At 40.0% G+C, this 25,646-nt stretch overlaps 1 protein-coding gene across 2 annotated transcripts in view; it reads right to left on the bottom strand.

Moving 5' to 3' along the window:
- Positions 1-25,646, bottom strand: part of ARHGAP15 (Rho GTPase activating protein 15) — a 320,933-nt gene that overhangs the window by 20,050 nt on the left and 275,237 nt on the right. For both annotated transcript variants that reach the window (XM_048309957.1, XM_048309956.1), the window contains one exon: positions 3,143-3,248. In XM_048309957.1, the coding sequence (XP_048165914.1) occupies positions 3,143-3,248 (106 nt within the window). The remainder of the gene's footprint in view (positions 1-3,142; positions 3,249-25,646) is intronic.

Raw genomic sequence — 25,646 nt, 5'->3', positions numbered from 1 at the left:
AATGAGTCCTAATAGAACAATTCCTTATGGAATTAGACTGACAAAACCTATGTGACATGTCTGTTCAGCCCAATATTTTGTCTATTCTGCTTTTAAGTAGAAGAGATTTCATGGAAAGATGAACAGAGACATCAGTGGGTTGTGGTTTTTCCCATCAAACCCAAAAAACTTAAAAGAACAGGTACTGCAGCCCCAAGCTTTGCTTTTAATCCACCTCCTGTGGGCTTCATAGACTGCACTATGACTTCTTGCAGCTTCAGAGAGCTTGGTTTAAGAGAGATATATGGCACGGGTGTTAGTCCCTGCCGCCAGGCCTTTCTCACAGACACTCTCATCACCTGCTTTGTCTGGGTTTCTAAGGAGGACCCTTCTGAAGTGCACTTCTCATTGTTATTTCTGCTTGATCTGGACCTGCTGCTGCAGGCTGGATTGCTGCAGAATGGCTTAGGATAAAGCAAAGGTTGGATTCTCTTGCTGTGTCAGTGAGACAGATGCTCTCACGTGCTGTATAGAAGTCACAGGCTTAAGCAGCCCCATGATTCAGGTCTGTATGGCCCTGTTCTGCCCATCTGACAGGAAAGAAAGGAATAGAAGGGTAGGAGAAAGAGGGGAATGCCATGGAAACAGCATAGCTGCAATCATTCATCTTCTCCCCATCAGAACCCCCTTAAAACCAGTTCAACACAGGGCAAGACCAGCCATCTCTACCAGTAAATATAGAAACTGCAGTAATATGCTGCAAATAAAGCCAGTTTAGTTATTTTTCCAACTAATCAGAAACTTTTGAAACTCCTGTGATTTGCCCTGAGAAAGGCCTGTGATCAAAGGGGACACTGGCACCCCTCTTCTGAAGACTGTCCCTAAAATTAATATAATTCTACATTTTGTAACCTCTGCAAACTAGTCGTGTTTCCTAGACTGATTCAAACAAATGCACATTGCCCATATTTGCATAATATAAGCATCACATCATTACTGAAAATGTAAGTACACTACTTCATTCTTGTTTATGGAACCATGAGGTCATTCAGAGTGACCCCTGCCTTTAACATCCTCAAGTTCAAGAGAACACACATGTTTTACTTGTTTGAGGGATTTTTTGTGCTTTCAATATCTATTCTACTGTCGCTTCCATACCAGTGGAGCAAAGCTTATGGAATAGCCCTATCTTTTCCTGAGGATGTGTTTGAGGCAGAGAAGATGATTGACCTTCTTCAGAGAGACTCAGACAATTACTTCCCTAATGCTCAAACCCCCAAATGGCCCCACCGTCACATCTTCCTGCCTTCCATCACTCTGTGCCACTGTGTTGCCTTGGTGTACCTCAGCATTATGAACTATTGGTATTTTATTTCCCATATTTTAGTGGTTTTATTTTTCCTTTTATTTTCTTTTTCTCCAAAAAGCCACCAGTGTCAGTCCAGTTTTGCCTGTTATTCTACATATCCACAGCAGGAAACAATTGCTGTCCCAAATAGATTATGCTCTAAAAAGCCAAGGCAGACAAAGGAAGTATTATCATCATTTTGTAAACAAAGAACCAAGGCACAGGGAGATTAAATGATTTACCCAAGGTCACCCAGAACATCCGGTCAAAGCCAAGAACTGAACCCACGTCTCCTGAGCCTCAATCAAGTGATTTAACTATGAGATCAAAGACTTATTATGTATACCTGATATCTCTCCCCTAAGACATGGCAACAAAACTTTGTCAGGTTAAGATCAATGCCACACAGAGTGCAGTAAATTTTGTATATGGCATATCTGTGCTGACAGCGTGTACCCACTTCTTGCACTCAGGATCTTCCCAGGAAATAATTTCCCTTATTATTCTTCCATTGACAGTAATAAATTATCGTCCTTCTCTAGATAACCTGCTTTAGGAGAGAATGTGTGCACACAGTACATCAAATGAACACACAGAAAACTGTTTTTCTGCAAGGCCAAACTCAGTCATTTTATGGACTGCTTAAAATCCTTCCATGCTTAATGAAATGGGGACATTCCCACAACTGTATGGACTTCATTTTGCCATTTCAGCTGGAAGCTGCAAAACAAGATAAAGGATCTACATCTCTTACATGCACATGCCAAGAAATGACCACTATAAAGGCATCATTCATTATAAACTCAGAGTGGTCTTTGATTTGGAGCCTTTATCACTCCCTCACTGGGGTCAGTATACCATTCCTGGGATGAAATACTCCTCTGTGCCTTGATGGGGCCCAGATCCTGATGTCCCTTCAGTTTTAGGAGTAGTTTGGCTGAAAAATCACTGTAGAAAATGGCACGGGTAGTGCCAACAGCAAGGAGGAACAGCATCACAGGACCCTGCCCTTCACATATCCCTATCCTGAGGTCTCCCTGGTCATCCTGCATGTCAAACAGCTGCAGTGGGTGCCTGAGTGAGCCATGTGAGCTGTCTATGCTCTTACTGTTAATGCCATGAAGCACAAGAAGAAAACCTGAGGTGAACGTGAGACTCTGGGTTGATTTTTTGGGTTGACATCTCTTGCAAATGCAGCTCAGTGAGTGTGGAAACCACAGGGGAGTGATAAGGGGGAACCTCACAGGGTCGTTTTTCTGCCTCTGTGGTATCTCAGCAACATTAGGAGAGCAAAGATGCACTCCCAAATCTCTCCTCAGCATTTCTTAGATGTTCTGTGTTGTCACAAGCTCCTTGTGAGGGACAAGAGCACATTGTGTGTTTTCTTGAGTGAGGTAATTCCTGACCTCAACATAGCACAAGATCAGTACAGGTGGTTGAACAACAGGGATCTCAATGTTGAAAACATGAGCATCCAAAAGGCCACTACTGGAGAGATTCAATCAAACTGGGTGAATTCAATCTGGAATATGTTGCATTTGCCCAATTCAATGCACCTGTAACATGTTAATCCCAATGTTTTTGACTGCATTGGATTGTCCTGCTTTCTACTAGAGGAAAAATTTGGGATTTTGCTTAGACATCCTGATTTCTTGTGCAGGAATAGGATATACATAGATACCATAAATCGTGCTCAGCTTTACCAAAGAATGTAATTATCTTTGGTGTTTTGGGTGACATTTCCAATAGGATTAGGACACCACATACCGATTCCTTTTAAAATTATTGATTCATCAGTACCACGGTTCTACTTACTTCTGTAGGTGTTCAAAAAGGATTTTCATCGTGTCATAGTTGGGTCTAGGGAGCTTCTTTACCAGGCTCCTTATGCATTTGATGCGAGTGGCATTGTCCTGGATTTCTAAGGAAAAAAAAAAGAGAAAATAACCACGTGAGTCCCAAATTAGGACATAACTTTGCACAGTGCTGTAGCTGGTACCTTACAAGAAAAGTCATTGTGAATATGTGGTTAAAACCAGAATATTTCATACCTTCTTTCACCTTAACAGAGAACAAGAGTAGTTTACAAAGATTAAAAATTCTCTGTTAATCTCAAGAAAGCATTTTCTGGTTCACAGAAAAGTATTTTTCTACTTTTAATTTATTTTATTAGACTGCTCGACCATCCTCCTTAGATAAAATACCTCCAAGAAGCAAGAGACCCACATCTTAAATGGAACCCTCTTTTGAACTTATGTTTTTCCAATGGTGCAGCTTCTCTGATGGATGAACTTCCCAAGTAATCCTTGTTGTCCTTTTATTCTCATCATTATTAGATCCAGTATATTCATGAATTGCTGTCCCTAACACCCCATCATGTTTGGAAATATGAAAAGATTTGCTATTGTTTTTAGTAGTCCTTCCTGGTGAACAATTATTTTGAGAAACCATTCCACTGTAGTTATTTTCTCATACCTGCAACACCCCACAACTGGAATTTCTGCACTAAAAAAATTTTATTTCAAACTTACAATTAGTAGTAAAGAATTAGTAAAAAAGAATGTAGCTCTAAGGGCTTTAATCTCTCCTTTGAGGTGATGAGAACATTTCTATCCTTTCTGTTAAGGTATACCTTCCTGTTTTACCATGATTCATAGTTTTGTGGGGAAGATTTGGCTGATACTTTCACCGATTTTTCTAAGATGTTGCAACTAAAGCAAAGTCATGTACAACTGTGCTTTCATTTAGGAACAGATTAGATAAGGTACCAGTAGGTCTGACGTAGGGAAAACATCTTGCATGTTACATGCCCTAGATAACCTGAGAACACTTTTCTGATCTTATCATCTATGATTTAATTATCACCTATCATTCTTCATATATGTTCCTCTTTAATATTCATATTACCCTAACACTCAGAGATCTCAATCAGGATTAAATCCCAGTTGCAGTAGGTGCTGCATAAACATACATGGTGATTAGTGACTTGATTTAAAGGTTTCACCAAAAAAAATTTCAAGCTAAAATTTTCCTGCAATCAAGCTTAATTTAAAAATTAAAATTACTAGGATAATATTCTTCCTCAGCATGTATTGCTAATTCCTGTTGAGTTTAATACTTCACACCTACAGACATAGATGTTTATACTGAAATTGTTTTTAATTTTAACAATCATATAGACATGGAAGACAAAGAGCTCAAAGGAGTCAGTGCAGAGGTATTTTTCAGTAAAAAACCCCCAAGCTTTCTTATGGATTTATTCTGTAGGAAGTCAAGCAACTGACAATAGTGATAATGAAGTTAAACAAAAATGAAGAGCACACTTTCTGTGTATTTCTCTCTTTTTCTGGTTTGACCTTCAAAAACCCTTAACTTCTGAACAGCACAACCTCCTCCAGTCTTGCAGTCATCCCTTGATGTTTTCTGCCACAAGCCAATACTACTGTTCATTTTTGTTCTATGCGTGAACTGTCCAGTGGAAATAGGTCTGAAGCTACAAATGAAAATGATACGAAATTTGCAGGAGTTATTTTATTATAGGAAGGGGGTGCAAATTCTCTGAGCTTTTTATTTGTGCTGCTTGGTGTGCGTAAATAAAATTACAGAATCATTTAGTTTGGAAAAGTCCTCCAAGATCATTGAGTCCAGCCTTTAACACAGCACTGCCAAGTCCAGGACTAAACCATGTCCTCGAGTGCCACATCCACATGGCTTTTAAATCCCTCCAGGGATGGTGACTCAACCACTGCTCTGGACAGCCTGTTCTAATGCTTAGCAATCCCTCTAATGAAGAAATTTTCCCTAATATGCAACTTAAACATCTCCTGGCACTACTTGAGGCCATTTCCTTTCAATCTGTGTCTTGTTACCTGGGAGAAGAGACTGACCTCTACCTTGCTACAACCTCCTGCCAGCTTGCTGCAGAGAGGGACTAAGGTCCCTCCTGGAGTCTCCTTCTCTCCAGCTAAACACATCCAGCTCCCTCAGCTGCTCCTCACCAGACTTGCGCCCCAGACCCTTCCCCAGCTCCATTGTCCTTCTCTGGACACGCTGTGACAAGACATGCTACGATCTCACCAGATCAGTTATATTTATATTGGGGCTGCCTTGCCTCTACTGCAACTTCACAAACAAAGATTCTCAAGTAGTTTAATCTTTAATTCTGGTTTGGCTTGGTTTTTTCTCTGAGAATTCAATGGGCTTGAGTGGAACTAAGACACTGAGGCAGGGACAAGCTCAGTGGAAGGAAGGGCTCACTCTTTGTTGCAGAGTATTTACAAGGAAGTGTTGTACAGTAAGACTTTATCGTGTTCTCTTGATGGAAGTGGTTTTGCTCTGTGTTGATTAACACAGATACCAGATAGGGAACCACATCCCTACACCCTCTGCTGCTTACAGAGGCTGCAATTCCTTGTGAGGTGTATTTGTAAAAGAAATAAAATAACACCCCCCCCAATAGCAATTTATAAGAAAATTATTTATTGAGAGAATGGCAAGGGTAGAAAGCTTTGTTTTAGGGCTTGCTGTACCAAAGTCATCAGTATTGGGACATAGGGATATTTAGGTAGGCAATAAAGCACAAAAACCATAGAAATTTTGCATAAAATTATGCTGTATGTTGGTCTATTTGTTAATTGTTAGTCTATTGTAAAAGAAGAAAAAAACAGGCAACATGTGGTAACTTTAGTCAGCATTTCTGAACTGGGAATGATAAACACCTCTGCCTGGCTCTGGCATTTATCAGTACTGAGATATTATTACCACATAGAATCACAGCATGGTTACTGTTATCATCAGAAAAAAAGAGCCAGCTAATCTTAATGGTTTGTAAAGCCGTTACCTGCACTGGTCTGACATTTATCATGATCATTTTACCACATGAGTCCTACATTGCAAAGGTATTTTATCTGGAAGGGACATCACTATGAATTATTATTTGCAGCTAGGTAGAAAATTGTATGTTGTAGATACCTTTTCTCATTATAAATCACAGTCACATTTCACCATTTCCCACACAAAGCTGCTGAGCCCAGGCTTTTTGCCATAACACTTAGTCTTGCTCCCTTTTATAGTTCCATGAAAATATTGGGTACTCTTTCATTAAAATGGTTGATATCCGTGGGTTTTTTTAAATGCTCTATACACGCTTGACTTTTCTCTAGTATAAAAGAATTTGTTTTTCCACTTGAGAAGCTGAAGAGGATAAACTGTTCATTTTTTTTATTAAAGCTTACTCTCGCTTCAGTTTTTGTGGCTGGGCTTGTCTTTACTCTTGACCTTGTTGATGGAATATTTAACAGATCAGATGCAAGATCTTATGTTTCATTTGCAATACCTATGTATTCGCTTTATTTCTGTAAAGCCTTCAGTTCCACATTCCTAGAAATTTTTCTCTTTCAGATCCCTGAGTAGAAAGACTTTTTAATGAAATTATTTTTTTTTAGGTTTTTTTCTGTACCATGCACAAGTGGAGGGAGGAAATCCTTAAACATGGGTTTTTACAAATAGGTGGGGAAAAGTTATTCCCCTTCTCTGTGCTGCATCATGAAGCCCAGCAGTGCAGGGTGAAAAGGAAGGAAAACACTCTGAACAGCTGTTAAATTCTCCACCTAAGTCTAGTAAAGGAAGCAGAGCAGTTGTGATGGAAGGAAACAATATTGTTTTTAATTATATTATTTTTATTTTAAAAAATTGGTGAAAATCTGAGGGAGAAAAAACAACCATTTTGGAAAGTTAGACCCTCTTTTCCCCACGAAAATTTTGGAAGGGAAAGTCATCATAATGACATATATAAAATAAAGAATGAGAGGAGAGTTAATCCTTCATGCATTTTTGGGGGGAAATTTTGAGAGACATAGGGGATAATTTCAGCAGATCATGATACTCTGAAGGGAACCACAGATGGTTTTGCCGTGTAAAAGAAGCATAGAAAATATATTTAGAATTTGGGTTACCGTCTTTAAAAATAGGGCTGGCTCCCTTTAACAGAGCAAAACCGTGGAGATGCTCTCTTGTTTATATCTAAATGAAGAATGCATTGAAAAAAAACCCCTCTTACTATTATATAAGCCCTTTTGTAAATGAGCTTTGGATAAACATTTGGGCACAGAAGAAAACATGACGTGTCTCTAACATTAACAGTGGCTGGGTAAAAATGAATGAAGAAAGTAACCTTTAGCACTTGCGTCCATAAAGAATACTTAAGCGAATCCCACCGAATCTTTCTTTTAATCATTATTTTTAAATGGACATAGATGTTTACAACAAGCCACTTTGTTTCAGAACAGGAAGTCCAGGGCTTATCTCCAATAGCTCACGTTGGCTAGGAAGGGATGGATGTCTTTAACCTGACATGCATTCATTATTTTGTAAGGTACTGGGGTCTGACCCGTGACCCTCCTCAGACCTGCTGCATTATTCATGTCCGCTTTACTTTGTATAGTTTTACTATAGCACCCATTTCCCTTTTTCCAGGCATTTTGGTGGCTTGCGCATGTTTAATGTTAAATGGCATTTATGCCTCACATTAATGCCTAATTTTATCAAAAGCCATGGTTTCTTTTTATGCTTCCAAGCCTCACGGCTGAACTGCTGAAAAAAACCCAGTGATTTATGATCCTGCATAAAATATCAAACTATTGATTGTTGTTGTTGGCTTTTTTAGGCATGGTTTTCCTTGATTTTCTTACAGGCTCTTCTCACCTTGTTCTGTTTTTTTGGATACGATTTCTGCTGTGGTTAAAACGTCACACACTGTTGCTACAGCAAAATCTGCCTGCCAAGAGTTTTTCCAACAATTCGCAACTGATTCGGCTGCCGAGAGAAAGACGGGTCTTGTCTGGGGCTTTTTTTGCTTAGTTTTTGGGTTGTTTATTTCATTCCTTTTATATTTTTTTTAATCAGAATGGGGTGGTTTAGGTGGATTTTCGAGTGCTAATGAAATTGTGAGACTTATGGTGCTGGCTACAGCCAGCCGGAGTGTGGGCAGACGCTCTGTGAGCTTCCCCACTGTGCTGCTGTGCAAGCATCCCTGCTGTTATGTTTGCTATAGTTTTAATGTCTGTGAAAAATTCCTGATGCAACTAAATTATGTTCTGCCCTCTTGTTTGTATAAATAAACACCCGACTTAGCCAATTCATCTTGCTCTTGCCCATTTTAGAAGCTTGCTCTGTCACACAATGCTTAACCCCAGTCCTTGATAGCTGCGGTGTTATCAGGGAATGAAAACTTGCTTAAAAGGGAGTACTCTGTTGGCTTAATTTTTTTTTTTTTTTCCCCAGACACATCAACTGCCCAAAACTCTGCTTTCATTTGGTAAGTCTTCATATTCTGGAAGTCGTGCTGGCTAAGATACACAGGTTTTAATGTATTAATATATAAATCACTTATTCATACCACTTTTAATGTCAGGATATTTTAATGTTACTGCATGTAACATAAAAGTCCCAATTTTAATCACTCACAGTACACTGTGGCAATCCTCTATTGCAGATATATTGTAAAATATCTTCTTGGTTTAAAAAAAATCTATAAGAAGTGTTGAAACTAACGAATATTAGCTATAAAGAAAATAAGCAATTTGCGATCCGAATTGATTTACTTTTTATTCATGCCTCAGAATTAGTTGTCGCAAAAGAAAATGAGAATTGTGCGAAACCGCACTATCTGGGCAATTGATAAATTCATCCTATGTGATATAAAGTGGAATTTGCAATGAATATTCATACAACTTTTGTGATCCACTAGCAAGACCCAAGACAATGAGTTCACAACTCACTCCAATTTAGCAAAAATATATGTGGAATTAATGGGAAAAACCAGCATTTAGAAAAGTTAAACTTTAATGTATCAAGCTCCAGGTGCCAGAGTTTGAGGGAAATAACCAATAATAGTCATTTTTTACATATTTGATGGGACTGATTATGCAATGTGCAACTCTAAATGGCTTATAGCACATTGTAGCATGGTTCCATCCCATTGGCTACAGTAGGGTGCAGGCAGATGGATGACAGTGACAAGGAGAGAAGTGCTTTTGCTTAGCCATGCGTTAAGATGCCATCCAGAAGCTCTGTGCACTGCAGACACTTCATTAGGATGCCAGGATAATGGTAAACTACCACTCAGAGTGACACCCCATTTCCTGCTTACTGAGCTCTCCAACCTCGGCAGATGTCAACAATCTCACAGTGCTACAGAGCAGACCTAACTTTCCAGGCACTTTGACTCCAATTTTTTTCCCTTAACAGTGCCATACATTACATGCAATATGTAACAGCAAGTACCAAACAGAAAACAAAATTTGCTGTCCTAATTATAACAAAGCAGCATCTGACTTAGGTACTGCATGCCCAACGTACATACAACCAGTTAGGCAGCAGCGGAGAGGAATGAACCTTGTCAGTCGATTTTGGGGGTCAATTAGACTTAGGACTTTGCTAAAGGATAGTCTGATCCAGACTGAAATGATTGTGTATCACCTCTAACTTCTACCATGCAAAGGAAAAACATGCCGAGCTCTTTTCCTGGTTTTTCATCCACTGCAAGAGCCTCGTGCGGGGTTTTCTGCGCAGAAAGAGCAGACTTGAGCATCTGGACGGGGTGATATTTTCTCTGCAAATGCACAACTCGAGGCTGTAACGTACCTCCCCAACAGCAGTTAAAGCCAGCAGAGAGGCTGCGCTGCGATGCTTGACCTGCGCTCCTTTCCAAACACAAATAGTTGCTCGCACTTCCAAAAAAATGTCTTCAAAGGCAGAAACAGCACCCATCCATTAAATTTCTAATTTAATTGAATTTCTTGAACCTATCACTGTGTGATTAAACATGTCTTTAAAATCAAGAATCTTGTTTATTCTCTATATTGATATTTTCCTCCCTCTTTTTTTTTTGGCCAAAGAGGTGATTTCAGAGTGGTGCTCTGCCCTACAACAGCAGTGTACCATCACTACTTATTTCTGCTGGGTGAAGTGGTAGAAACATGACAGGAGAACACTGCCAGCAGCTGAAATCCCTGCTCTGCGTTCCTCCACAGCCTTCCCTGCTGAAGATGGGCTTCCATTGGTATCCCTCTGGTCTTCACCCATGATCTCCAGAATTCCATGTCATTGAGGACCCAAGGACGGACAGTGATTTGGGAAAAAACAAAACTGCAGCAGGGTGGAAGGATGCACAGGGCTGAGGTGGCAAAGAATTTCTCAGATTTCCCCTTATATGAAAATTAGGATGCTGAATAGGAGCTGTCCCAGAACAATCACCAAGTTGGGGCCGTATCACATTTATTCAGCTGTTGTCTGTTTTCCCCAGGCAAAATTCCCACCAAAGATGTCAAATGCACTCTGACTTTCCTCCCTGCACCCTTGGCATTGCCATCAAGAGGAGGGATCAGGCCCCTCGTCCATATGCCAGGAGAGATCCCGGGAAGAGCAAAAACTGGAGATATCTTTTAGGTGTCTAAACTGTAAATTTCTATGCTTAAAAAGAGACTTTTAAAATATGCTGGAAATATTTTTTGCATATTCATTCTGGTATTTTTGCTCTGCTCTGCCTAACCTTTAGTATATTAACTTCTAGCAAAAAAGAAGGAAGCGAGGAAGTTCATTTCTCAGCTGACCCGTATGAAGGGGTTAAAAGGATTCAATATTTTTAGTAATCAAAGAAAAGCGTATATTTTCCTTTTCCTTTTTTCTTCTAACATTAAAAAAAAAAGTAAACAGCATCTCCCCAAGGGAGATTTAGATTTGAAGACTGTTCATTATATCATTTGAATAAGACTAGACCTGGCCTTTTGACTTTGAACCACTACCAAATTTCAGGCTGTGAGGAAATTGTTCTACATTTCCTGACAAATTGAGTTAAGCAGACATTAAGTGGGCTTTAAGAAAACAAATGGCCATCTTTATCACAGGTGGACACTGATGGCTTAATGGGGCCTGGGCTGATTGTATCACTTCTAATGGCTTGACGGGAAGCATTAGGGTTTTTGCATAAAGAACTGGCATTGCGAACCCTGCTAACACAGACCTGTCAAGCGTTCTGTATCCCTTTGTGCATGGAAGCAGATGTTTGTATGTATACTATGAACTGGCATTAGAGCAAGCGACAGATGCCTGTATGCATGCCAGGTTTGTGAATTTTTACAGCAGGAGCATGTTCTGAGGAAGTGCAGCCCTGCCCTCTATCATAGGTAATTCCCAGTGGAACTTGCTAAATCCCAGCTATGTTTTCATTATTTGGTTTTCCTAGCAACTGGATGAATGTGTCTGTCCTGAAAATGCGAGCGAGGAGAACGCTACCAAATTCTTACAAATTCGCAGCAGCGAGGCTGGTTTGAAGTTATTATTTTCTGCAATTTCCTTTTGCACCATGTAATCTAACCCAACCTTTCTCAGAGGGGAAAGTGGTATTATGGCTATATAATTAAAACTTGCATTAATGCTAGCCGGTCAACCGTTCTCCTCCCCTCCTCCTTCTCCCCCCACCACCCCAGCAAAAAAAAAAAGAGAGAATTGCTGAATTCGATACACGGCGTTTTGCCGCCTTCCACATTCACAACTTGCACTATAGTTGTCTGTCAACAATACGAACAGGTAGCTTGCAGTCCATTAAACAAACACAGTGCCCCCCTCACTTTTATTTGACATTTTATTTGGCTGTGACAAATGAGCAGCAGTTGGATTATAACATAATTTGTCTTGTCTTTATTACCAGCACAAAGGACACCATTCATTAATTATTCTGCCGTTGCAGCTTAACACTAACTGGAAAGGTCCCTCTTCGGACAGATGGCGGGGACGATGTTATTTATATCAATCAGCCAAAATCCTCAACAAGGATTACTGTTCCTGAGACTACAATGATTTATTTCTTTTTACCTCACCCTCCCTCAACCCCCTTCTGCTTTCAGAAATTTCTCTATAAAAATGAAATTTGATGGGAATCTTAAAGCAAAGCCATATTTAACCTGTTAGCTTGCAAAACAACATGCATGCTACATCAGTTTAACTACACGATATTAGTTGCATATTTTGAATTGTTTCAGCTTTTTTTTTTCTATTTTTTCTTTTCTTTTTTCCTTTGGTGTTTGTTTTTTTTTTTGGGGTTTTTTTTTTTTTTTTGTGATCTTCAACTAAGCAGAAAAGATTAACTGAGGGTCTTGGAGCAGCAAGTTCAGCAAAAGTTTGCCTTTTCTGTAACACCATCCTGCTGTTGTCCCCAGGGACCACCGGCATCAGGAAATAGTGCCAGCTGTCAGGATTTCTGTCTCTGATAAGATGAGATGACCCACCTTATTACACCGAGACCAGCAGTAGACCCTTCAGCGAGATGAACTCGGATGTTTATTAAAACTCCAGGCTAAACTGAGGGTCAAATCATACAGGAGACAGATGCTCATCAATTCCTACTGGATGCAAGTCTTTACTCCGTATCAAGGGGTGGAGAGATTTTACCTAAGTTGTTCTGTCATGTTAATGATCCTGCCCAGCGCCTGATCAAACACTAATCATCACCACCACGCTAATCCAGATGAAAAAATCATCTGAGCATCACTTACAGGAGCTCAGAAACGCTGCCCTGCCTTCCACACGTTCCCTTTGCAGGAGCCATCCACATGGAATTTTACAGCGCACCAGGACTGAGACATTTAAAGTTTTATCCAAGTTGCACACACTGCTAATAAAGACTAAAATACAGAAACTTTCATTGTCTGAAGAAATTATTGGTATAACCTTGGTATCCTGATTAGTTTGCAAATATTAAAAGTCCCATCAAGACAAATATCAGCAACATGCAAATACCCTTGCAGGTTGTGATTAAGATTTTAAATGTATCCTTTTGCTTTTAGTTAATGAAAAACAAAGTCTTGGAGGATCTAAGTTGTAATTTATTAAACATGAAAGGCTCCTTGATGAAATATAGAAATGAGATATATTTTGCATTTCAAAGATTTAAGCTGACAACTTACTTGCATGCAAATAAGAGCAAGATTTGTAAAAATATTTGAAAAGAAATTATTCCTGAATGTACTTATTACAATAATGTGGCATGTAGATAAGAGAAACACACAGCATTAAAAGACATTCATTTCTCCAAAGTCTTAAAATTAGCTTCTTTCTGCCATTGTGTATTAATGTTCTTCTTCAGGAATGCAGCATATTAAAGAACTGAACAGAATTAGTAATAAATTTGTTAATTACAAATTTAAGCAACACAACTGTGTTGTTTTCCCAATATGTTTTTTTTCAAAAGCAGAATTGCTAATGCATTTTAATCATTTATGTATAAACATTTGAAGATAAAATATTCTGAAGTTTATCAATTTCAAGAGCTGTTTATTTGCTGGCAAAATAGGGCATGTTATACAACATATATCTTATCATTTTTGCTCATCAAATCCCCATTTGCTGAATGCAAATTTCTCTGGTCTAAGTGCTCTTGCACCTCAATTTAAATGAATAATAGGATAGACTCTATTAAAATCGGTTTAAGGTTGCCATGGGTGACATATCAGTAGGGTTAAAATGAGAAAAAAGGTCACAGAGGCAGTCCTTACAACCTGTTTTTTTTATTATTATTATAATGAAGCATATGTAAGTATCTATGTAGGTTTAAATGACAACATATTGATATTGTAGACAATACTTAGTTTGGGGTTTTTTTTCTATTTTTTTTGTTTTTTTCTAAACAGTGCAGTACACACCAAATAAATGTGAAATTATAGTGTCATCAATAACTCTGGGAATGGATTCAGTTGCACTGAAAATTAGAGAGTAAAGCCTCAGTGCAATAACACTGTAGACTGACAGATTGTGGATTTGTAGAAATAACAGAGAACTCAGAAAAAGCCTGTACTTTTGCTGTGGCAAATCCTTCATTTCAAGGAACCAGCAAGGTACCGTAATCATATTAACAAAGCAGCCAGAAACTATACCCAAACACCTCATTTAAGAAGAATTTGGAGTCTTCAGCTAACCTGATTTATGGGATTATGCATGCAGTTATTTGATAAGTATTGAAAATACTACCACTTCACACTGAAGCCTTCCTTGATCTATCTTTTTGTGTCTGTGTCATAGTCTTATCCTGTTTAAAGCTTAAAAAATACCGCTTCTGACCGTTCTAAAGACTTAGAGAATAAAGTAAAATCACAACTTTTCTGAATTTTTTTTTGATCCTTTAAAAGTCAAATTTATTTATTTTAGTAGTCTCCATATTACAATTTTTTTTTTTTTTAATATTATGCATGATTTTTGCTTGGCTCTCACAAAGTCAGATTTTTGATAGGAGGAAGGACTATATTTCCTCTTTTTTTTTTTTTTTTTTTTTTTTAACCTACAATAAGACGAAAAATCTCCTTATTTGCTAAGGTTACAGTGTTGGTTTAATTTTCATAGGAGCAGTGGAATATTTTGAAGTGAGTAACATTTACCAAGTCATTAGTTTTATGCAAACTAGGGAGGAAGATGAAAGAAAAAAAATTATCAATTATTTATAGATTGTTAAAATGTATCGTCGTGCAGTGCTACTGTATAGAAATGACAATTAGCCAAACTTACCTTCTATAATTAATAATGCATATATTATGCTCTTTGGGCAACTAATCACCAGTCCTAAAAATTTGTTTGACGCTGATAAAGATACCTAGGCACAGGCACGGGTTAAAGCAGGGAAGGCAGAACAATGTTCTCCCATTAAGGAATGGCCAGCTGGAGCAGGCTCTCAGCTATTTCAGCGCTCCTTAAACTCGCGCCGCGCTTCCAGTTGACAAAATGGTGGTGGGGTCTACCCAAGCGCTTGACAACCTGATTGGCACATGTGAAATTAAAATCCAAAGGCTCCTAACGGGAAAGGTCTCCCAAACTGGCGGTTTGACTGATACACTGAAAGCAACCCACCGCATTTATCACCCTCTGCCTCGGCTCGAAACTTCGGGAAGACGGCGACAGCAGTGCTCCTTCTGTCCACGCTACTGGCCAGGCAGGCGCGGATCAGCAGGCCACGCTGCGCAACCTGTTTCCCTGGCGGTACAGATTTGGAAGCGGCAGAGATAGCTCGCGAGGGGCACCGCTCCATTCGCACCTATCAAAACAACAGGCAGGGCTGCCACGCTTTCAGCGCGAGGAGCCGCACGGGCGAGAGGCAGCCCCGGCGGGTGTGAAGCGATGGAAGCCTTCGCCGTGTCCCACCGGGATGGGGCAAGGTGCTCCAGTGCTCACGGCCAGGTGGCTCCTTCCCTCCAACCTGCTTTTCTCCTCTGTGCCTTAAGGAGGGACTCTAAAGTATTGTTTTTCTCTTGAAACTGGGGGGTTTCTTTCTCTTTGAAAAGTGATTTTTTTTTTTTTTTTCTCTTTTTAGCTTTATTTTTCCCCTTTGGAAATTCAATCTCGTGATGTGGCTATTAGTGCCAGGTCTCTCCCTGAAATGTCACTCACTGCCATCCCTTTTTTTTGTGGGCTCCTAAGAGCATCCTTGTGGCAGTTGTGGTGGGATTCAGCCACTTAGATGCTAGCAGCTCACCACGGCGGGGAGTTACCCTGATGTATCCATGTTATCCTCCAACCGCGCCAAGACGTGAGGAGCTTCTGGGACACTTTGTGCAGAGTCTCAGGTGCTCTAAGGCATATTAAATGGCACATTAGATTCATCAGAGTTTAGTAAACAGATTTACCTGATGCAGATGAGTGTTTATTTATTTGGAGATTGTATCTGCAGGCTTGCAGCCCACCTCAGCCCCTTTTGCTCTCAGGGATGAGGTGAGCTCCATCCCTGGAATTGTCTGTGGAGTAAGGGGCATGAGGAATTTGGGTGTTCATAGGCAATGTTGTCCCAGCACATCCTGACAATAATCTCTTGTCATGGAAATATTTTGATCTACAGCTACAGATCATTCAATCTATAGGGTACAGCTGCTCCCATGACTCGTGGCTCCTTGGATGGGAACCAGTGCCATGCTAAAAAGCCCAGGTAAATCATCATTTTGTGTTCACTTCACTCTGTCCCAGTGATTTCACTGCACGATTTTCAAAGGAAGATCCCCTCTGCAAAACTAAATGGTTCCCACCTTGTGTTAAGCCCTGATAAGGATTTGTTAGAAGCTTTGATCACTGTCTACCTGCTAACACACAGAATACTAAAGAGCCCTCCACACTCACAGGGGGCAGTGCAGAATTATTATTATTTTTTTGTGATAAGTATACTATCTGTAATAATTTATGGACATTCTTGCATTTATAAATATCAAGGCTTTGCCAAATATTTTAACTATCCCTCCATGGCAAATTGTCTTTAAATACTGGCAGTTTTTTTCTTTTTAACATTTACTTGTGGACCAGAAACACTTGCAGTCTATTGCCCCTGGCCTTCTGTGAGAATGTTAGTTAGCAATGCTCATAAAAACTCAATTCATCAATGTGAACATAATTTGCTATGAACAGAAAGCTCACAAAAGGGTGAATTTGTCAGATAGACAGGTGGCCTGAGATCTCTCCCTGATACTGAACGATATGAATAATAGATTCTGGTAAATGTATGCCAAGACTTGAGCTGTAAACACAGCTGCCTCCATTCCCTTCCAGAATAACAGCTTCGAGAACGAAAGCACAGGAACCACAGTTCCACCTGAGGACTAAGCCTGTGCATGTACACACACACACAAACACACTCACACACTCGCACACACACACACACACAAATGCAATGTACTTGCAGGCTCACAAAGAAAACAACCCCAGAAAAAGGACAGAGCCCTTTCCAGCTCCTTTCGCAGACCCTTGCTCTGAACGGATTTTAACATGTGTGGAGAGCAGAAGGAGGGAATAATAGAAAACATTTAAAATATATTTTAAAATATCTGCAGTCACAGAAATAAATCTTCCTCTGATCCAAAGGCAAAAAAACCCCAAAAAAAACCCAACAAACCCCAAACCCTCAGCTGGCTTTTGTAGGTAAAGGATCCAGACATAAGATGGGGAAAAAAGCATCGTAATGTCACAGCTGAATATGTATAAAATAAAATTATAGGGCTTTTTTGCTATGATACTACTTCCAAAAATTAGTTAGCTGTAATGATCCTTGCTAGACATGCACAATTTTGGAGATTTTTTGTTGCAGGTTACTGGTATTTATTTCTACCGTGTTCAGTTTTCACTGGGTTTTTTAGATTTAAATCATTAATTACTGCCCATGGACTGGGATAGAAAGATATTATATGTGCAAAAATGACCTTTCAGCTTTTGTAATGAACAGCTTTCTGCTGGATGTTTGCCCAACATAACTTCAGAGCAGGCTGAAGGCTGTTCCAGGCAAGCCCAATGACCGATGGTACAAAAGGGGTTGCTGTAATGTTTGGAGACCAATGGGAAGGACCTAATCCTGGGTCAGGCCTCTCTGGCAGCATCACATAGGTGGGAGGAAAAGAACCACGGGACAGTGACTTTATGTAACTAAAAATCCCCAAACAAGTCTTAAAATGGGGCCAGCCACGTTCATTTTGAGAGCATCTGAATCAGTTGACTTTAAAGGGCAGAAATGGAACGTATTGGAGGAGAGAATGACTGTCTGAATTGCTTGTTTTGGGCTATCAAACTCTCTTATTTTTTCAGTTCTAGATGAGGGCTCTCTGCTTTAGTCTTTGCATGGTAAGGGTTTAATATATTTTTCTCTTATAGGTATAAAACAAAGGACTTTTCCCACACTAGCATGCCTTATTTTAGGGATCAGGCAGGCTCTTAATTTGATCCCTCTCTGGCAGTGTTATAGCCCAGGAAATGAACTGGGAATTGTATCATCTGAAGTTCATACATGTTTGTTAATATTTGTTATTTAGGGAGGATGCTTCTCTGTAATGAGCTGGCGAAGGTGAGAGACAAGCAGGCAGAACCAGCACATCCTAAAGCTCCCAAAATGTGACCGCATATGAGATATTAAAGGCAAAATGGAAGTTCTGAACAAATGAAATCACTGTCAGAATAATAAAAGAGAAATGAGCTATGATCTAATCTGTTTTCTAGCAGTGTCACAGAGGAGCTATAATAAAAGCTATTTGCAAAGTTCAGAATCATTTCCCGTGCAAAGCCATTCACACACTCTGCGACTCTGGACAAATGGAGGGGGTCTTGGCTCTGCCAAAAAAATGGTGTGTGGGATAGTTTACTATTAGTTTTAACTTTGTGCACCTAAATTTCTCAGTTGGCTGCAATTTAAGCTCCCTCTTTCTCTGAGATGGCACATGAACTTGTGCACCTGGCTTTCTCCCTCTAGTTTTGGTGCCTCTTCTTCACACCTTTCCAATTACACACTGCAAGTGTAAAGGACAAACAGAAAAAGGAAAAAGCCATATCACTGGATGCTTATCTAACCTGGTTTTGCACCATGCATGCTTTAAATGAGAGCACAGCAAAAGATGTGCTGTGTCCTCATTGGAACTTCTCACTCTGCTCTTCTCCTTGGAGTGAAATCCCACTTCCCATGCCCCTCTCTTTCTGTGGCATCCTCTGTGCAAGCAGTGTGTGAGGAAGACACAGACAAAAGGACTGCAATGAAGGATGAAGTCAGTCTATAAATGCCTGTTTCTCCCTTGATCTTCACAATGAAGTGATAAAATATTGATGGTGGTGTACCCAGAGTCTTGCAGAGAGCTAATGAAGGCCCTACTCCGTGTGTTCCTCCCTTTAAAGCAAATAAAACAATTAGTGGCAGTTGCCTCATATTACTTGTTTGCATTTTAAAGGAGCATAGGTTGGACAGCTGGAAATGGGACTGAACCAAAGGGAAGAGAACATGGAGCAGAGCAGAGCTGACCTTGGTCTAGGCTGTGGGAAAAACTATGGACAGGTGGAAATGGAACATCCTCCACTGATTTCTGCAGAAGTGGAAAAACAGCAACAAAGCTCTACACAGAAGTTTCTCATTTCAGTTCAGTGCATTTTGTTACAAGTAGATTAAGGCGTGGCAGAGGGAGGGAAAGAAAGAGAAATCACTGTTTCTCTAACATGACAGCCACCATTTCAAACAAACTGCAGTGGAGGTTTAAGAGCAGTGTGGACCTCTTGCATATCTGCAAAAACTCCCTGTTGGTCAAAGGGATGGATGACCCAGAGATCTACTCACTTGGAAAGAAATGAACAAATGAACATCAGTGGGAAGGGCAGCAATTACAGCGAACTGGGATCTCCCTGGCTTCCTGCCTGTATGGCTGGGAGGTTTCTGAACGTTCTGGAGTGTGTGCTTACAAGTTATCTCCTGTCCAGGATGGTGTCTGCTGAAAATGAGGTCTGATACAGTCACTCAACATGAAGACCTGGTGATGAACATTAATAAATCATCTCCTGGATTTCATGGGCTGGGCACTGTCCTCTCTTAGAGGGATCCTTTCAGAAGAAGCCTGCCCGTGTTGCTTAACAAAAGGCCTGCAAAAATCCACCAAGGATTCGTGCACACAACCCTCAGCAAGTCTCAAAATGCAAAAGTGAGCAAATCTCTTATTTGTACCCAAACAAAATTTGTACTTGGTTGTCTTTGCACAAGTCTCTCTAATCCTCCCAATTCCCTTTGCACCCATCTTTCTTGTCTCCCTTTCTCCTTTGCTTGCTTTATTTTTCCCTTAAATATATCTTATGCTCCAAAGCAAAGGAAAAAAAAAAAGTAAATCACAGAGTGAAGGACTTACTAAGTAGCAATTAATACATTACCTGGTAAATACGTAAGGTAAAGAATCAAAATTTTTTCATGTTTTACTGGACATGGGAATTACTATACATAGTGATGAAATAATTCTCCTGCTGGCTGCAAAAGCACCACTAAGCAGTCAGTGTGAGTCACCAGAAAAAGCCACAGAAGTCAAATAAACATATGATGCATTGCTTCTATGTGGGAAAGACTAATGTGTGGAGAAGACAAATATTGAGGTCTCTGCCTGGTGGAAGACAGCATTGCTGTACCAATGGAGATGACTGAGTAACTGGTTTTGGTGAACTGAAAAGTGGACCTGACCCGAGAATTAAACTTCACAGGGTAATTTTGGTGATTTCAGATGTGCTGAAGTTGAAAAATTAATGGACATTTTAAAAATAGGATGTGTAATTCAACCCTGCCAGCCACCCTATAATAATGGTGGTATTATTTGGATATGCACCAAAACCCCATAATATAATAAATATAATAAATATAATAAATATAATAAATATAATATAATATATACTACATAGTACACAATGCATTACATATATAATTATATATATATATATATAGCTAATCAAAATACAGGTCACTTCCATGGCATTTTTTCAAGGTTCCAGTTTCTAGGTGACTTCTAATAGAGCTAAAGCTCAGGCTGTTGGAAAATATATGAGATTATTTATGCAACTAAACAGGCCTAATCTGAAAAAAGGAAGCTGATTGGTGTATCTTAGAGTTGATATTATTGAAACAGAAATTGGGATTACTGAAGTCACAGTAAAGGTACGTGGCTCTAAAAGTCAGACATGACCTTAAAGCCACAGGTGGACCCCCAGATCGAGAGGAGCCTCTCAGTGACTTAAAGCTGCCACACTGATTCTTCTGAATTTATGACTTGGAGTCAGCTCAGTGGACCTCAGCTTTTTGTCCCTAAACCCACAAGATGGATGTGCCACAATAGCCACAAACATCCATTAGGATGTTAATAAAAGCCATTTAAAACAACAACAACAACAACAAAAAAAAAAAGAAACAAAACAAAAAAACCCCCACCAAAATAAAAGGAGAATATACAGCCATATTTTTAATTGGGAACAGGAAATCATAGGAAATTCAAAATTGCACAGTGTACTGGGCATCTATGGCAAAACAACACACAAATTCAAAATCTGGTATGGTGAATGAATTAAAGAGCAAAAAAAGGCCAAGCTCCCTCCCAAGGATATATAACCAACCTCCTGGAAAACACACTTTGATTGCATCTGGAGCAGAGGCAGGCTGGGGCACCAGGGGAGCACGGGGCAGGGGTTTGCTCTGGACAGGCTGCACCTCCTCCTAACACGCAATGGAGGTCTCAGTGCAGCCTCTGAGCCTCTGGACAAAGCGTTTCCTGCACTATTGCTGCAGCATAAAGTCTTCAAGGGGACACCTCTGTTACCTCCTGATGCAGGAAAAGACATCACAGGCACCCAGCTGGGGTGAGGGAGTCTGCGGTCACAAACCAGAGAAGAGCTGCCTCTCCCAGATCATAGTCCCTAAAATTCCTCCTATGATATTTGGAGGTTTGAGATGACCTTACCCTTGTCCGAATGTTTTTTATCTTTTTTTTTTTAATGGAAAATTTATAGGTGTTATGTATACACATTCGCAGGCACGCACACATATTATGGTAGCTGACAAGACTGAAAGAGTACAAATGGAAACTTTCTTCTCCACTAAATATGCAGTTTAGTTCCTCATGTACATACAAAAAAAATTAATACCACTCCTCCTTCCCCCACCAATAACCAGCGTTTTGGCATTTTGGAAGAAAAATTTCCAAGTACCCCAAGCTGCTTTCTATGTTTAGTGGAGAAGCCTGAGTGCACCACTAAGTCTCTAACTCCACTTGAACTCTTGCACTAAACATAGAGATGGCCCTTTCTTCTCTAAAACATTCTGGGCTACAAGCTGGATGTGTCAGCAATATAGCAGATGGGGAAAATGTATACAAGTATATTAATTTTGTGGCCCAGATTTATGCAGAACACATATTTGCACAGATTTCATATAGGATTTAAAAATCTTGCTTTAACCCTTACTAGATAAATGTGAAGCTTGGAAAGAGCAAAAATGTTTGTAGAGTGGGGGAATGGGACAGAGAGGGCTGCTGCTGTCACCACTTGCTTTAGTACCTGATTAACAAAAATAATTTATGTGCCTCGGTTTACTTCCTCTGAAATATTTATATTAATGCTAGCAGTCTCACAATGACTTTGCAAAGTTTAATTAGCTCATATTAATTAGCTTCTTAAAGCTTCCTGTTGAAAGCACAGCTGGGTGAATCAAGCTGAAAAAAGAAAGAATTTCTTGACTTTTCATTTTTTTGTTCTTTTCCAGGTAGACCTACTGATGTGCCTGCATGGTCACAAATATTCAGGTTAGGCTTTTTATTCCCTCAAAATCTCCCAAAAACAAAAGGGCTCTGCATGGCAGGGTGGAATAGTATTTCTGAGAACATTCATAGCAGATGTGTGCTCACGACCATCCTGAAAAAACTCTTTTCATTGTCTGTACAGTGATTTGTCAACGAGTTATAACTGTTCATGAATTATTTGCCAAAGGAAAAAATAATTTCCCTGATGGCTTTACAGGAAGGTCTATACACACTTTTCCAAGTGCTTTAATCGTACTTTAGAAGTGAATGCAGCCATGTTGGTGCTAAGTTTGGAGACATATCTGTGTCTAGGATGGGGTGACTCAAATAATTTTTACTGTGGGTTGGGGAGAAACACTAAGGAGGGCTGCAATTTTTTTTTTTTCCCTGAGGATTACTGGGTAAAGAGACTTGTAAGTATGACTGTAATGCTATTATAAAGTAAGTACTTGTAACACTGAGCATTGTATGTAAATACCAAGTACTACAAAGCTTCCTGAAGTGCTCTACAACCTCAGGCATCTTCTGTGCTAAAACTGAGGCACCTTTCAGATTTGCACCTGGTTTATCTGTATTTCTTCTAGTGGAAGTTGTTCCTGCTCATAACAGAGGGGTAGGAACAAGGTCTTTACTGTTCTTTCCAGCTCAAACCATTCTGTGATTCTATGGTTCTATGATTTCTGAATTTTACCCAGAAAAGCTTTATATTGGGTCATGTTCCGCACAGGTAACACTTACAGGCACAAATAATTCTGCTAGACTGCTCCTAACTGTTTATTTTGTGTAAAAGTTTTTCTTTATGTCATTATATACATGTCCACTGTATGTACCTTTTTTGTTCAAACCAACACAGGCAGAGAGGATAAAGACTGTAAATTAACTTTTACATTTAACTCATCCCCAGAAAATTGTGGGACTTAATGACTGATACACAGTGGAAGTGACAGACAGGAAAACCCTCTTAACCCTCAGGTCCAGAAGATAAGCTAAAACATTTTCAAAGAATTTGTTGTGTCTGGCATCACAAAAGTGGCTCAGTTCACTAGGTGAATAATTTCCAGTGATTTTTTAAAGCAAATTCCATGTAAGTAATGCACAAAAGGAGACCAGGCTAAGCTATACATTACAATATTTCTGCAGTAAATTTGACAGGCTTAAGCAAAAAAATATTTGTATTGACTGAAAACTGCATTTCTGTAGTACCTTATTCAGTAACTCAGGAGAACATACAGTGTGATATCTGCAGGATAGCTTTTTTTTTTCCCTCCAGATGTCTCTTTTTCCTTCCAGAAGTTGCAGAGCATTGGACAAGCAGTAACAGATGATGAACACATGCATAACTACAAATGGGCAAGCTGATTGTTTTCAGAATTGGTATAAACATTTGCTCTTGGATTGAGATTTAGCCCATAGCAAATCTTTACATTCTCGTTATAAACCTCTGACAAAAAGAGCTTCTAATGAAAATGCTGACAGTGTGAAAACGTGGTTATGGTCAGGAAAACAAATGGATAAAAAGTGGCATTTTGCAGTTCCATATGTATACTTCATCAGGGAAGTCTTCGCTAAGTTTACATTTCAAAGCTAAAGCTTGATGATAACTGCTTCTCCTACCCTTTCTATTTAAGGCCCCCAAACCTACTTCTATTACTGCTATCTCCTACACTAAAATTGGAAAAATAAAACCACCAGGGGCTGGGATATGAACTTTCCTGAGAGCTCTGTTAGAGACCCAGCAGCTGGATTTTTAGCATCTCTTTTATTTTTGATTGTATAGATAATAGTAGAGCCTAATCAGGACATGGACTCACTGCGGCAGGGTGTTACAGACTGAAAAACAGGGGAGAAAAGCAGACATGGAGAAGAGAACTGCATTCTGTGTGTGTCTGCATGGGGGTTATGGAAGCTTGGGTTTGCTTTGCTTAAACAGCCCCAGACACACCGTGCCCACACCTCGCTGGCCACTCCATGGGCAAAAGGCAGCACAAAAGGGGAGGCAGATGTCTATAAAATCTATTTTATCCTTATTCATCACAGCACAAGCAAAGTGAAGATTAGTAGGTCATAATAGCACAAAAATGTGGGTTTACAAACACAGAGCACTTGAATGATTTTTAGGACAACACACTGAATTAAGTGCTATCTGCCACAGCACTTAAGCCTTTCTTCAACACCACCAGGGCCTCCTAGGCTTGCTTTAAACTAGCAACTACAAAATAAGCTAAAAATACACAACAAAACACAAAATAGAATGTGGCAGTGCGAGTGGCTACAGTAACCCCAACCCCACAAAAAACACCAGCGCCTGGACTTTGGTGGTCAGGCACCAATGTTTAGAGACTGCCTCTGGTGAGGGTGAGATCCCATCACCCCTTGGGTCGGTGATTTGCCTATTCTATGCTGGTTGGTTCTTGTTCTCCCCATCTTGTTTTATGCATAAGTCTGTAAATATTCATTTTCCTTAGTTAAATATGTATCAGTTCTAGAAGTTTCTGTGGTACTCGACACCCCATTGGCTGTCCCCTGTAATCCCTCCTCTGAGTTATCCCCACTGGTTACCTCATTGTCAGTCCCCCCTCCTTAGCCCTACCCTATTGCTGTTATCCTTATCCCCGCCTTTCCTGCCTCCAGTATAGGATCCCAGGGCCTTCTCCAAAATTGGCTCTTCATCCCTGGAATTTTCACCTGCAATAAACCTGCTCGTGGAACCCACAGGAAGAGTCACTCCTTCCTTCTTTGCCTCCACACCTCAACAGCTCAGCTCATGATAAGCTCCTTTAGGTGAGGAACGCACCCTCCCCTCCTTTTCGTGTGGAGAGCCGCGGGTTTAGAGGGTGCAGCCAGACCTCCAGGCTTCTTGTTTCCTGGCTTAGTACACCCTCAATAGAACAAAGAAAAAAAAATAGTAAAACCCTTAACCAGAGTTTTTAAGAACGAGGAATGTCAAACAAACTTGGGGCTGATAACCAGGAGGAAATTGGGCACAGTGATGGTGCAATAGGGTGTCTCCTCTGGAGCCAGTAAGAGTTCTAGCAGTGACTTCAGGGTGATACAAACTCTACTGCAAAGACACAGAGGAAATGTTCTGCACAAGGAAGGGGCTATTGGAAGGGATGCTTTTCTTGGAATCCTAGAATGGTCTGCGTTGGAAGAGCCCTCAAAGATTGTCTGATTCCAGCCCCGTGCCATGGGCAGGGGCATAAAATAACTTTGCGTAAAGCAAATTGAAT

This window comes from Corvus hawaiiensis, chromosome 7 (genome assembly GCF_020740725.1).
Source record: "Corvus hawaiiensis isolate bCorHaw1 chromosome 7, bCorHaw1.pri.cur, whole genome shotgun sequence".
NCBI classification, from domain to species: domain Eukaryota; kingdom Metazoa; phylum Chordata; class Aves; order Passeriformes; family Corvidae; genus Corvus; species Corvus hawaiiensis.
This window is presented reverse-complemented; position numbering and strand designations above follow the sequence as displayed.